The sequence below is a fragment of the Alnus glutinosa genome, chromosome 11 (assembly GCF_958979055.1).
Source record: "Alnus glutinosa chromosome 11, dhAlnGlut1.1, whole genome shotgun sequence".
NCBI lineage: Eukaryota > Viridiplantae > Streptophyta > Magnoliopsida > Fagales > Betulaceae > Alnus > Alnus glutinosa.
The window spans coordinates 11019844-11033583 of record NC_084896.1 but is presented as its reverse complement, the minus strand read 5'-3'; the positions used below and the strand labels follow the sequence as shown (position 1 = coordinate 11033583).

The window sequence follows — 13740 nt, the reverse complement described above, 5'->3', positions numbered from 1 at the left end:
ATGGTATCAGTCATGGGATAAACCATTTACATCAAAGGAGGGATGTGATGCAGCAGTTGACCCAGATGACATGTCCCCAAATAGTGAGACATTTGACAGTATGAGCAGCGAAGAGGATGCTGAAGGTGAACATCATCCGAGAAGAGTGAAGAGGTATCCCAAGTGGATGCCGAAGCGGGACCTTAAAGAAAAAGTGCAATTATCAGTTGGGTTGAAGTTCAGCAACCCTACTGAGTTCAAGAAAGCCTTACAAGTGTTTGCGGTGCAAAATTCATTTGACTACAAATACCAGCACAATGAGAAGACGCGGGTCTCCACAGTTTGCAAGAAAAATTGTCCATGGAAAATACACACAAGTTGGTCCAACTGCAAATCATTCTTCCAGATCAAAACCTTCCACGCAAATCATAATTGTGGCAGCCATTACCACAACAAGCGGGCATCAATACCTTGGGCTGCTAATAGATACTTAGACAGTTTTCGGGACAATAGAGACTTGAAACCGAAAGCTCTGAGGGAGATGATCAGGAGGGATTACCATGTTGGGATGAAGCCGTTGAGCTGTCACCGTGCAAAAAGAAAGGCACTAGAGATCTTGGATGGTATAGATGGTGAGCAATACAAGCACACCAGGGAGTACGCCAATGCATTACTGCATTGGAATCAGGGTTCCTCAGCGTACATTCAGTGGGATGGAGTGTTCTTCCAGCGGATGTATGTCTCGTTGGCTGCTTGCAAGCAAGGCTTCTTGGCTGGCTGTAGGCCAATGATCTATGTAGATGCTTGTTTCTTGAAGGGGAAGTGGGGAGGTCAGTTGCATGCAGCAGTTGCAAGGGATGCAAATGATGACATATTTCCGATAGCATATGCTGTATGCGAGTCTGAAACCAGGGAAACATGGACCTGGTTCTTGCGGGCACTGTTGAAAGATATTGGGTACCCTCGTGGGGTATGTGGTCATTCATGTCCGACCGTCAAAATGTAATATTTATGTAATTGTCTTGTGCTCCTACAAAATGTAGTAAAAAATATTTTAACATGTCTATACTGAATATTATCAAACAGGGGTTGATTTAGGCTTTAAAGGAACTGATGCCTGGCTTGGAGCACAGATACTGTGTCAAGCACTTGCATGCCAACGTAAAGAGGAAAGGCTTTAAGGGGAAGGAGTACAAGTATACTCTTTGGGGTGCAGCCAGGGCACCCAACGAGATACAATTCAAGTTTTACCTTGAGGTAATCAAAGGAATGCACCAAGGTGCATACAACTACCTTGAGAAGGTTGACCCTAAGATGTGGTCACGCCATGCTTTCAGACCGAGGAGCTGCAGTGACATATTGTTGAACAACATTACGGAGAGCTTCAATGCATGGGTGATGGAAGCGAGGGACCAACCGATTCTATCTTGTTTGGAGACAATACGGAGGCAGCTGATGAATCGGTTTGATAAGAAAAGGGCTGGAGTTGCAAATGCAACTAATATAATATGCCTTAAGATCTTGAAAATACTGGAGCGAAATAAGGAGGCTGATGATTACATATGTCACTGGAGTAATAACCTCCAGTTTGAGGTTGACCACAGCCATGAGCCCAGGAGGGTCGTTGACCTTGAAGCAAAAACTTGTGGATGTGGCCGGTGGCAGCTAAACGGTATTCCCTGCCCTCATGCAATTTGTGCAATATACAGAAACATGCGATACCCTGAAGAGTACATCAGCAAATGGTACTTAATGGACACATATAGATTGTGATATGCCCCTAGTATTCATCCAATGCCTGGACCCAGTGACTGGCCTATTGACCGCGATGTAGACCCTATACAGCCACCGATTCCAAAGCCACAACGCGGTAGGCCAAAAAAGCTTAGGAGAAGAGGCATTGATGAGACAAAGGCAGATGAAAGTGTTAAGGTCACTCGAAAGGGCTACGATGTATGTTGTGGAAATTGTGGTCAAAAAGGCCATAATGCTAGAAGCTGCAGCCAACCTGAAAATCCAAACAGGAAGAAGTATCCCAAGAGGGTTACGAAACCGAAGCCGAAGCCAACCACTGTGAGTTCTAATATAATCTTTTTTTAACTATACGAAATAAGCATAAATTGATTTATAATTGAATGTTATGTGTTTTCTATGTCCCAGGGACGAACCTCGGAAACAGTATCTACCCCTGGAAACAGTGACCCTAGAAACACTTTTGGTCAACCATCTACAAGTCAACCATCAGGCAACCCTCAAACTACAAGTCAACCATCAGGCAACCCTCAAACTACATGTCAACCATCTACAAGTCAACCATCAGGCAACCCTCAAACTACAGGTCAACCATCAGGCAACCCTCAGACTACATCTCAGCCCATCAGGAATAGAGAAAGGCAGGTCTCTGACCTATACCGGAGGTTGAGACAGGTGAGCTTCTCATAAAGTTTGTGTGGATTTTCCTTTAGGGACAAAATATTAATTTGATACTTATTACTTATAGCTTCGGGAACAAAATTGAAACCCAGTGCATCAGCTGCAAGGAAGATCGCAGCAGGATTAGAAAACTGATTGTAATCTTTGACATTTGGTCCATTAGTGGTGTATGTAAATTTTGAGATCTAGCCTTTGTGAAAGATGTGGATATGTAGAGTAGTACACAAGTTGGTCATTTTTTTGAACAGATTTAATTGTAACAGATTATTATTAGTTTTGGTCATTCAAAGTAGTGAATGTAAATTTTGTGAATCTACACATTGAATGTGAATGAATGTGAATTTATGAACCAGTTGGGCAGGTTATTATTGGTTTTGGTAATTCAAAGTGGTGTATGTACATTTTGAGATCTAGACATTGAATGTGAATGAATGTGAAGTTGTGAAACATGTGGGCATGTTATTAAAGTTTTTTGGTCAAGTTCATTTTTTTTTTTTTGTTTACAGCTTCAATTGTTTCATCAGGTTGGTTTTTGAACAGGTTATTTTGTGCCAAGGTACCATTTATGATAAATTTGAAAATCCCAGGTACCATTTATGATAAATATGAAAACCCCAGGTACCATTTATGATACATTTGAAAACCCCAGGTAAAAACCCGAGGTACCATTTCGTGTCAAGTGTTTGTTTCAAAATGCTACTTTGTTACAAAATTTGTTACAGAACATGTTGCAAAACATGCAACATGTTTTGTAAGCAAATTATTTTGTGTCAGTAGGTACCATTTATGATACGTTTGAAAACCATAGGTACCATTTATGATACATTAGAAAACCCCAGGTACCATTTATGGTACATTAGAAAACTCCAGGTACTATTTATGGTACATTTGAAGACCCCATGTAAAAATCCGAGGTATCATTTCGTGTCAAGTGTTTATTTCAAAATGCTACTTTCTTACAAAATTTGTTACAAAACATGTTGCAAAACATGCAACATGTTTTGTAAGCAAATTATTTTGTGTCAGTAGGTATCATTTTTGCTTAAGTAAAAAAGCTTAGGTACCTATTTTGTTACATTTTAAAAACTTAGGTACCATAACTGTTATATTTATGAAACTTAGGTACCATAAATGTTACATTCAAAAAACTCAGGTACTATATGTGGCAATATGAATTTTTGTTTCAAAATGCTACTTTGTTACAACATGTTGCAAAACACAATTAAGTGGCCACACATTTTGCATTGTGTTCCCAATTGTTGCATATGACTGATTGTGTCTTGTTCATTTTTTGCTTACAAATGGATTAATTGTTTTGTTTCAAAATGTTAGTTTGATACAGGACAATTCAAACTTAGACTTTTCAAAACTTACATAATTCACATACATATGTCAAACTACCAAGTCACTTTAGAAGTGCAACACAAGCCACTAATAACATTGTAAACTATGACAACAACAAAGCACACATAAAAATTTTCTCTTTTGCCCTATATATGCCATTTTCCTTTTGTAGACACTTGATGATTTCCATGTGTTTATCATCCGCCTTCCCTAACTGCTTAGCCCTTTCTATGCAACTTTTCATTTCATTCTCCAAGTCTTTCATCCTTGCCACTAATGTTCCATTTTCATCCTTCAAGTCATTAACCTTTTTCATAATCTGTTTTAAGACCTCCACACCCCTTGCACAAGTTGGTTTGTCCAGCCATTTGAAAAATTTGCATGCAAATTTTGTCTGCATGTTTAAGTATAGGAAGTCAGTAAGAACTTACTCAAATTATCTTGTGGAAGTTCTTCAGTCATAACAACAACAAAGCATACATGAAATTGTGAGGATGGGCTTACTCTTGAGTTGTAGGTGGCGCAACCCCAAAATCTTCTCCCAGGGTTTTCCTCAGTCCAGGAGGTCTTTAATGGTGCTGGTAAATCGCAATAACATATGAACGACATCCCAACACACCCCACCGAAGAAGATCCAGTTGATAACTATGTATGTTTGACTCAAATGTCAAAACAACAAAACAAAAAATAATAAAAATAAATAAATCCCAACTCAAAAACAAACCAATGGGTGAAGAACACACCATGTCTGAAGAACGGGAAACTTCTTTCCCCCCCGAATCTCGTAGGCGACTTGATGATGCCATTCGTCCGATTGTTCAGCAGTTGCTCGGGAGAAAAGGTCGTGCAGGACCTGTGGGACACCACAGAAATATGCGTTGACCTTACTTGCTTCAGTTCCTAAGTTTGATTTGGGGAGATTCGTCGAGCCGGAGCTGGTTAGGGTTAGGGGTCAGGGTTTTCAGACATTTGGGGAAAATGGGGAGGAGGAAGACGACTTGTTCAGTTTTTAAATTTCCCTCTTTTTTAAATAATTGAATGTGATTATGTGGATTTTCATAAGCACGTAGGATGGCTGAGGTGTGCAAGGAGACAGGTGTCGCGCATGTACGTCGACACCTGTCCAATGACGTGGGTGGACGTTAGTTTTGGACGGGAAATCAGACGGAGGTACCATTTCCGTCTTTTCATATACCACAGGTACCAAATTTGATAAAAAGTGAAACTGAGAGGGCAAAAAATAAAGGTCGTAAAGTACAGGGATGTACAGGGTATTTAACCCAATTATTTATTTATTTTTTTTTAAAAAAAACTTTTCTTTAATTTAGAGAATTAAATTACTTTTTGCTTATTTAAATGCACTTCGCAATAGCTTTTGTGATCATTTTTCTATATCATTCAAATGCTATTTAAATTAAATGCTAAAAGAAAGAGGGATAAAAAAGAAATTATTTAAATATTGTTTTAAATAAATGCGAGAGGGAAGAGAAAGTTTTTATAAAAATGGCATATTCCATCCAAAATTAACGGAATTCCTGACGGAAGGGGGCAACGTGTATAAAAATGGTAGTTTGATGCTCTCTTTTGGTCGAAGTGGTAGTTCGTGGGGGCAAAATGACATTGGCCGGTAGTTCATGGGGGGAAAAGGTAATTACCCCTTAAAATAATGTTAAAAAAACCACTATTTCTTCCCTATAGAATACAATTTTTGATTCCTTTAGTGTTTCTTTAGTTTATGAAATAAAAAAAAAAATCTGATTCAAGTGATTTTTTGGAATTTTCTCCACATGTAAAAAATAAAATAAGATTTAGGGAAGCTTCTGTTAATACTCTTCATTGCAAGTTGCCGGGAGAGTTGAAGGCCTTGTTAACAGTGACCATGTGGGCTGCCAGCTTTCCTTTCTTGCCAATTTAAGCACAAATTTAACGATGCCTATAGTATCCAAGTAGACTAGACCCCAATTCAATCAATCATGGTCCGTAGAGTTTACTACAAACTGTACGATTTAAAAATATTGATTTGAAAACAATAGTTAATTGTTTAGTGAAATCGATCTTTTTTAAAAAACCAACCCCTTGCTTGTGATTTAAAAAATACAAATCTTTTTACGTTTTTAAGTTGTAATTTTTTTAAAAATGTACTTCTAGATAAGCAAGTAAAACAAAATTAAAACTCCATTCATCCATCAGCCACCAACCTCCATGCAATCAAAACAAAACTTCTCTCGCAGACATTTTGTAAATTTGTATCAAAAATTTCCTACAACATATAATAAAAAAAATGTTTTTAGTAAAAAAGAAATTATAGAATCTCTTCTTCCATCCAGAAACATAAAGTAAATTAGCAAAATCTAGATAAGCTTCTTCTTCTGAAAGAAACGCTTCAAGTGCCATAACTGCATAGTCGAAACGACAATGCAGACACCCAGGGACATGATACTCAACCAGGCCACCCGCCCATTTGTCGTTTCACTCACTGTCCTCATCTCCGCTTCTCTGCGAAATAGATCGAAAATAAAAAAAAGGGTGTTGATAGTCACATTAGATTAACTTTGAACTTGCTTGAATTTTCAACTACGAGTATAAAAGTTACCTGCTCTTGAGATAGAGCAGATTCTCATGAATTGCCTCCACTGCTCCCTCAAGTTTCCTCAGCTCGAGCTCAACACCCTATATGGGCAATGCAAGAAGAGAAATATCATGATCAAATATCAACACAATGAAATAGAAGCATTTTAGGTAGAAATTATGGGAAATTTTTTACATGCTGTTATAATGATGTAAACGGAAAAAAAAAAAAAGGAAAAAGAAAAAAGAAAAAGAAAAAGTAAACTCTTCCGTGTTTCTATCCTTCTTTCCAGTTCACAATCATTTGTGACAGATGGACAAAGTTCCCATCAAGTCTATTATCAGATGTTATCCCATATTCCAAAGGGTCTGTAATTGGCATATAGTTTGAAATAAGATTGACATTATCAAAAAACAATTTTTTTCTTATTGAAACTTTGAGATCGAGTTGTAAAAAGAGAATTTAGAAAGCGTATAAATCAACTTCCAATTTATTTTTATCAGAGTCTGCAATCTGAAACTGATATCAAGACTATGTAAAAGAGGGTAGTATGCAAATTCACTTGTAATTGATTTTTTTTTGCAGCTTTTAAAAGCACAGAAACATTTAATTTTAACTTTAGTTTTAGACACAGAATGTTAATAACCTTTTGAAAAAGCACTTAATTCATTCTTTGCAGTCTGCCCTTGGGAAAGACATCAACCCTTCAGAAAAGGAAAGGAATCCAGCAAGAAATTTACAAGCCAAGTGAAAGATAAAGGTAATCAACATTGCTCACCTCAATCTTCTCTTTTCTTGCAACTGATTCCCAATCTTTTGCCGCAATTCCAGTTCTCCAGTCAAGGTTTACACTTACGTCTCCACCTCCTGGGTTAGACCCATCCACCCAGAAACATGCCAGGTAGTTGCCAGCCTCTTGAGCTGTGAAAGCAAATTGTCCATGTGTTGCATTCTCAACGTGATGAAGAGTATTTCCATATGGTGATGTCACCTGAGGAGCACATAAAGTATAACTAAATTGCAAGCAACTAAGAACAATACTTCAGTTTGAATATCCTTCTTAAAATAAAAAATAAAAATAGAAAGGAAAACCTAGAAAAGATAAATCTATAACTCAGAGACAACAGAGGTTTGCTCGATAGTGGCAACCCAATCCCTCCTCAAAACTCCCAAGTAATGATGGATGAGTCCTACCGAGATTATTTCAGTGACATCCTTTTTGCCAAAGAATCTTTTTAGTCGTCTTTGGTTAAGGAAAGAAGTATCAAAGAATTGGAACCATCACAAAGTTCCCTAGATACTTGATGATGTCTTAGAGAGCCCCTTGTATCACAAAGTTACCCCAAAAAGAGGTGGGAGATTTTCTTCCTGAGGACAATTTGGGTTCAGATTAGCATGTGAGAAATCATGCCACTTGCCAAATTAAAGGTTTAAAATGACCACATATCCAAATGTACATTTCAGCAACCACCTTAACCCTGATGCTCTGTTGTTTGGGAAATATATAGGCGTTACTCATTGATACCTGTCAAGGCTAAATAAGGCAACATCTTTGTAACACCCCGCCCAAAGGGGCATTACAATCTTAGTGGCTAGCTGATCACATTTGCAGATGCTTGACCATCCCACCAAAATTTTTAAGATTTTTCTACACAAATCCCTCGGCTACTCCTACCAAAGGCAAAAGACAACCTGCTCATGATCAAACTTTATAGGGGTTCAATGCGGGTCGAAGCATATGGTTGCCTGGTTGGTTAAATGCGATTAATGATAATAGTAATTCACTATTCTTAACAATAGAGCCTAGAGACTTCTTAGTTCATCATGCTATTGCTCTAGGTTTACATACAACTACATTGATCTTAGGAAAAGCTGCTTTAGAGACTTCCAAGTTAATGCCAGATAAAAAGGATTTTGGTTATAGTTTTTCTTGCGATGGTCCGGGACAAAGCGGTACTTGTGATATTTCGGCTTGGGACGCATTTTATTTGGCTTATTGACATCATATGAGAATGACATCAACCGACCAGTCACATTGATACTTTAGAAATCAGGTTGACCTAACCCTAAAACTAGAGCATCTCATGATAAAAATGCATCTGTTGAAATCTAGTTAAAAAATCACAGAGAAAGTCTAGGTGCTAAGATTGCCTTGATTTAGCTATAGGCCCCAAGAAGTAGACATCAGCTTATATACCTTGTGCAGAAGGATAATCTTTAAACAAAAATCACACCTAAACAAGAGATAGCATAATGAAAATGAAATTTGCAAGATATATACTCAAGATATAACACAACAAAATAAGCCAACAATTACAGGTTGATCAACTGAACCACTAGCCTATCACACAAATGCTTGTAAAAGTCTTTAGAATTATTTTCCTTCCTAACAAAATCTATTCTTCTTCCTCTTTCTTTTTCTTTTTTTTTTGGACAAGTGAAATTCTCCATACCATCAAAATATTCTTCAAACAAACAGAAGATTGACCTACAACAATATAATTAATTGTCCAATAAATCCCGAATAAGATCTTGTACGCTTAAGTCATATTTCTCAACGCTTAATAAAAACAAGACGCCACTATGGGGAAAACAAACATGATTAAAAGAAGAAAATCTTTTACTGCATCAAAGTGAGAACCTACAGACCTAACACTCGGGAATTAAAAGTAACTCAACCACCTTATTTTGCAACCCAAACATTTGCCTGCATTAGAATTTCTGACAGCATTATGAAGATACATGCCCAAAATGTCCTTTTCTCATTGGCTTTAACGGACAAAACTGACCCGAATATTTCTTTATCCTTTCAAAAGAGACTAACACTAGATTACAATTAGTCAGAATAAGATTCACAAATTTAGCATCTATGATATGTGCATAGCCAGCTATGACTCAATCAAAGAAAATACTTTCTCCCATCACAGATGCGTAAGTGCTACTCTCACTAAAGTTTGATTAAGAGATAGTTGATGTTCGTTCTCCCATGATAAGGGTTACTACTGCCAAGCCAAATAAGAAAGGAAACTCTCAAGTATGGTTCTGGTCAAGACAAGCAAAAGACACTTCCGATGTATATAATTGTTTTATGTATAAAAAATTTATCAGGCTCGCTGCTCTCTCTTGGGTTCCTCTGTAAGTTCTCTCTTCAGTAGAGTCTATATGCCGACCTTGGTGGAGGCTTCCCCCGCTCCCCCTCCCCGGTGAGGGTCTTTCTCCTCCCTTCTTCCCTCTATATGCGGCAGTCCTTTTGTTCCCTCCTCAACACCAACTCCTATCAGTCAGGTGTTCATCCTAGCGGGTTCCCCTTCATGTGGCCCAAATCCAATGTCCTTCATCCTCCAGGCATGACCATGTTACGAAAATGAATTTAGATTGTCATCTCAATCTAAAATGCGTGTGATCATAATATCTTTTGCAGAAAATCAAATACGCATTTCAATTCCAATACTTGCATGCATGAAAAAACACAACCAAATTTAGCCAAAGTTAATATTTCCTTTATTCTAATGAAGAAAATAACAGGGAGAAATTCCAAAATTAATCTTCCGAGTATTCTCAGGGACCAAACATAGACATGGCACTGCATGCAGCCGAAGCAACCCGAAACCCTAAGTGATCCACAATATAAGCGAAAGAAAAATTGAAAAATAAAGGGAGGGGCAAAAGCGGAAACAAGACCTTGGCGGAGATGGTGGGGATGGCGTGGGAGGGATCGTCGGAGACGACAATGTAATCGGCCAAAACGACGACGTTGTTCTGGATTTCCTCGGACACGCACTTGTTCTTCGAGGGCGGCACGGTCAGCCATATGGCCTGCCCCTTCTGTACGACGTCGCTTCCGAGGAAGCACAGAACAAACAACGAAAACACCACCTCCCGGCGCATCTTAGCACTCCTCCCTCTGTCTCTTTCTCTTTCAACTGCCTCTCTCTATCTCTAAATAAGTCTCTCTTTGTTATTTATTTATTTTATTTTATTTTATTTTCTTTTGATTTTGGTTTGATTTAGGAAATCGATAGAAAGGAAGAAGGTTTTGAAATCGGAGAAGAACGTAACACCTGGGACGTCTGTTTTCTTTCTCTTCTTCACTATATATAATTTTCCTTTTCCTTGGATTGGTTTAAAAAAGAAAAAGAGAAATAATATCATATTTATTTATTTTATATGTCGATGCGGTATATAAACCTACACAACACCACCACAACAACTGCACAACACTCCCTCACATGGGAGTGGGCTCCACACACTGGGCCCCACCCCCATGTGAGGGGGTGTTGTGCAGTTGTTGTGGTGGTATTGTAAATCTATCATTTTCCTAAAATATAATAATCACCTAAAAAAGAGCCCGTACACAAATAAAAAATGGCCACGTCAAACAATGACAGCCTCAACTGTCAATGTCTCTACTTAATTGCAGGAGATACGCTTCCATATATGATATATAATTTAGTCGTGACAGAATATAAAATCTATTATTATTTTCTATATTCTTTTCCTTTTTTAGTCTTCTTGCGAGTAGTTGTTACGTGATTAATAAGTAATGAATCTAATTGATTAGGAATGAATTTAATTCATTGAGAAACATGATGGAAATTCGTAGTTGATTCGTTTTATTTTTTAGGCTCAGTCTGTTTCGACATTAATTGTTTTTTATTAAAAAAAAATTTTCAAAAAAATAATTTTAGCATTAAAAAGAAAAACTTTACGTCGAAACGAGCGGGACTTTGTATAATTCATTTTTTTCAGAATATCTAAATAGGACTTTTCAAATAGTATCATAAATTTTTGAAGATGAATAGGTATTAACAAACGTATATGTTGTCATTATATTTTATTATGGAAGGGAAGTATGAAGAGCATATTTATTTTATATAATGTGATTTATATCAACCTTTTTATTGACTAAACTAAAGATGCAATGTTGGAGTTTTATGTTGACGTCACAAAAATCTTTAATCTAGATTTTTACTTTGATAAAAAGATTTGCATTAATTATTTGAAAAGTTGATTTTTGAATTCTTGATGATATTATTTGTTTATGTGAGTATTTTTAATTGGAGCAGTGCTATACGGTCCCTACCATGAGACTTTCATCCGACTCACGTTGTATTTCTTTTCAAAAATATGAAATGCTGAGTACCAATGCAGCATTTTAGCTTTTTGATCAGTAAATTATGCATGAGTCGGATAAAAGTTTCATGGAGGGGATCGTATAGCACTGCTCCTTTAATTGTGTTTTTAAACTTTCTATGTGATGTGCAGGGCAGAATCATGAATCTTTTTTTAGTGGAGTCCAAACTTATATGTGTGTGTGTGTGTTGTCCCCCAAAATTGATGTGGTTTTTAAAATCACTATTGAATTTATGATAGATCACTACTGGATTTTGATCCAATGATGATTTTAAAAGCCACATCAATTTTGAGGGGACAAAAGTAGGACAAGAGGGTAATATGTAGCATTACTCGTGTGTGTGTGTGTGTGTGTGTGTGACCATTTAGTTTCATCTCTTGAAATTCTACACATTTATGTCATCTTTTAGAATTCCATAACATTCATGTAATACATTGATGTAACATTTTAATTCATGTACTACCCTTTCATATTTCTTAACCTCCCATTATGATTCAATGTCTATAAAATGGAGTATTGAGTTGTATGTAAGGACACACAATAATAGAGAAGAATCATAAATAGTTCCTGAAGAACTAGTTTCACATATTGCAATCTTTTTATCTTATCTTGTTATTTTCTTTGATTTTACAACACGTTATCAGCACGAAGCTCTAGCCAGTTGTTGTGTTCTTTTGATTTTCAACATCAAAAGCTATCTGTGAGATATTCTTAAATCATTGTAAGTCTCTTTAAAATTTAGTAATCTTTCTATCTATTTTGTTAATTAACATTCTAACATATGCTTAGAAATTTTTAGTGTTTTAAGAATCATATTAAAACATATGAATCTTATGATTCATGTGAGATTAATATGAACTAAAATGTTTTTATAATGCTATGAATATTGATGTTATGAATATTGGAAATACTATTAAAAAAGAAAATCAAGCATCATAGCAGGATCGCGCTAAAGCAATAATTTTTCTTCGGCATCATCTGCATGATGAATTAAAAAAAAAAAGAGTATCTTATAGTAAAGATCCCTTGACTTTGTGGAATAATTTAAGGGAGAGATACGAGTACCAGAAGACAATTATCTTCCCAAAAGGCTCATTATGGTTGGATGCACTTGAAGTTGCACTCTTTAAATTAGCTCACAATTAAAACTGTGTGGTGAAAAAGTCACTTATGATGATATATACCATATTTCATGCCTCGAATGTGCTCCTGCAACAGAATTATTGAGAGCGTAATTTTACAAGATATTCTGAATTAATATCTTGTCTTATAGTGGCTGAGCAAAACAACGAGTTATTAATGAAAAATCACCAATCTCGTCTAACGGGTTTTACATAATTTCCTGAAGCAAATGGAACCTCATTTCATGGTAATAAAGGAAATCGTGATCGTGAACGTAGACGTGGTAGAAAAAAAAAATTATAGAGGTCAAGGAGAACATACTCATAATTCTTACAAAAGAAATGCTCTTTACCACCAGAAGTGGAACCACACTGAGGTGAAACAAAATGAAAACAAAGTGAAAATAATTATTGACTTCTAATTAAAACCAAGTGTGTATGTTTGTGTGCAAACAAATATCTTAAATGCGGAATTTAAATGAGACAAAATATTTGTTTCGAAGTGGAAACTTTATGAAGAGAAAAAACTACTTCAGGGCAGTCAAACCCAGGAAATCCATTATCCAAAAACAAAGCTAGTTACAAGACACTCGTACTCACAGAACCTTATGCAGTAGTCATACCTTTAACTCTAACGTGTAGCCCAACACGAACGCTTCCCAACCAGATCTTCCACCTGAAGAGGTTTTTGATGGATTCCTTTACCTTAGGGCCGACCCCTAAGATAGACTTTACACAATCAAATCACACACTGGCAAAAGATAGAGAGCTTGCAGATCTTCAATATCTCCCTAAACACCCTCTTTAAGCTATAAGGAATCCTCTATCGAATTCTATACAAAATACAAGCCTAGAGCCCCCTATTTATGGGCTTCAAGAGACCTAAAAAACTGTTGAGATTCGGACTCTGGCTGTTGAGCGTCTGGACGAAAGTTTGCCACGTCCGGACGGATTTCTGCGATATCCTTCAAAAACAGTGCCCTAAATCTGCTCAAAATCGGACTCTGACTGCAGACCGTCCGGACGGAAGTTAGCCTTGTCCGGACGGTCTTCTGCGACTGCCTTTCAGAAACAACACAATTCTGGAGGCCATCCGGACGCTACTCTCTTTCCGTCCGGACGGTGGACCGTCCGAACATTTCTATTGGCCGTCCAGACAT

General features: G+C 37.0%; 2 protein-coding genes across 2 annotated transcripts; one reads left to right on the top strand and one right to left on the bottom strand.

The window, feature by feature from the left end:
• Window positions 1-1773: 1773 nt before the first annotated feature.
• Window positions 1774-2421, top strand: LOC133881108 (uncharacterized). Its single transcript, XM_062320070.1, has 2 exons — window positions 1774-2052; window positions 2140-2421. Exons 1-2 carry the CDS (start codon window positions 1774-1776, stop codon window positions 2419-2421), a joined length of 561 nt encoding a protein of 186 aa, XP_062176054.1.
• A 3545-nt stretch (window positions 2422-5966) lies between these two features.
• On the bottom strand, window positions 5967-10377 carry LOC133882323 (transmembrane emp24 domain-containing protein p24delta3-like). The gene is made up of 4 exons (XM_062321464.1): window positions 10007-10377; window positions 7104-7316; window positions 6350-6426; window positions 5967-6252 (listed from the first exon to the last, which is right to left on the bottom strand). Exons 1-4 carry the CDS (start codon window positions 10211-10213, stop codon window positions 6108-6110), a joined length of 642 nt encoding a protein of 213 aa, XP_062177448.1. The 5' UTR covers window positions 10214-10377; the 3' UTR covers window positions 5967-6107.
• Window positions 10378-13740: the final 3363 nt, after the last annotated feature.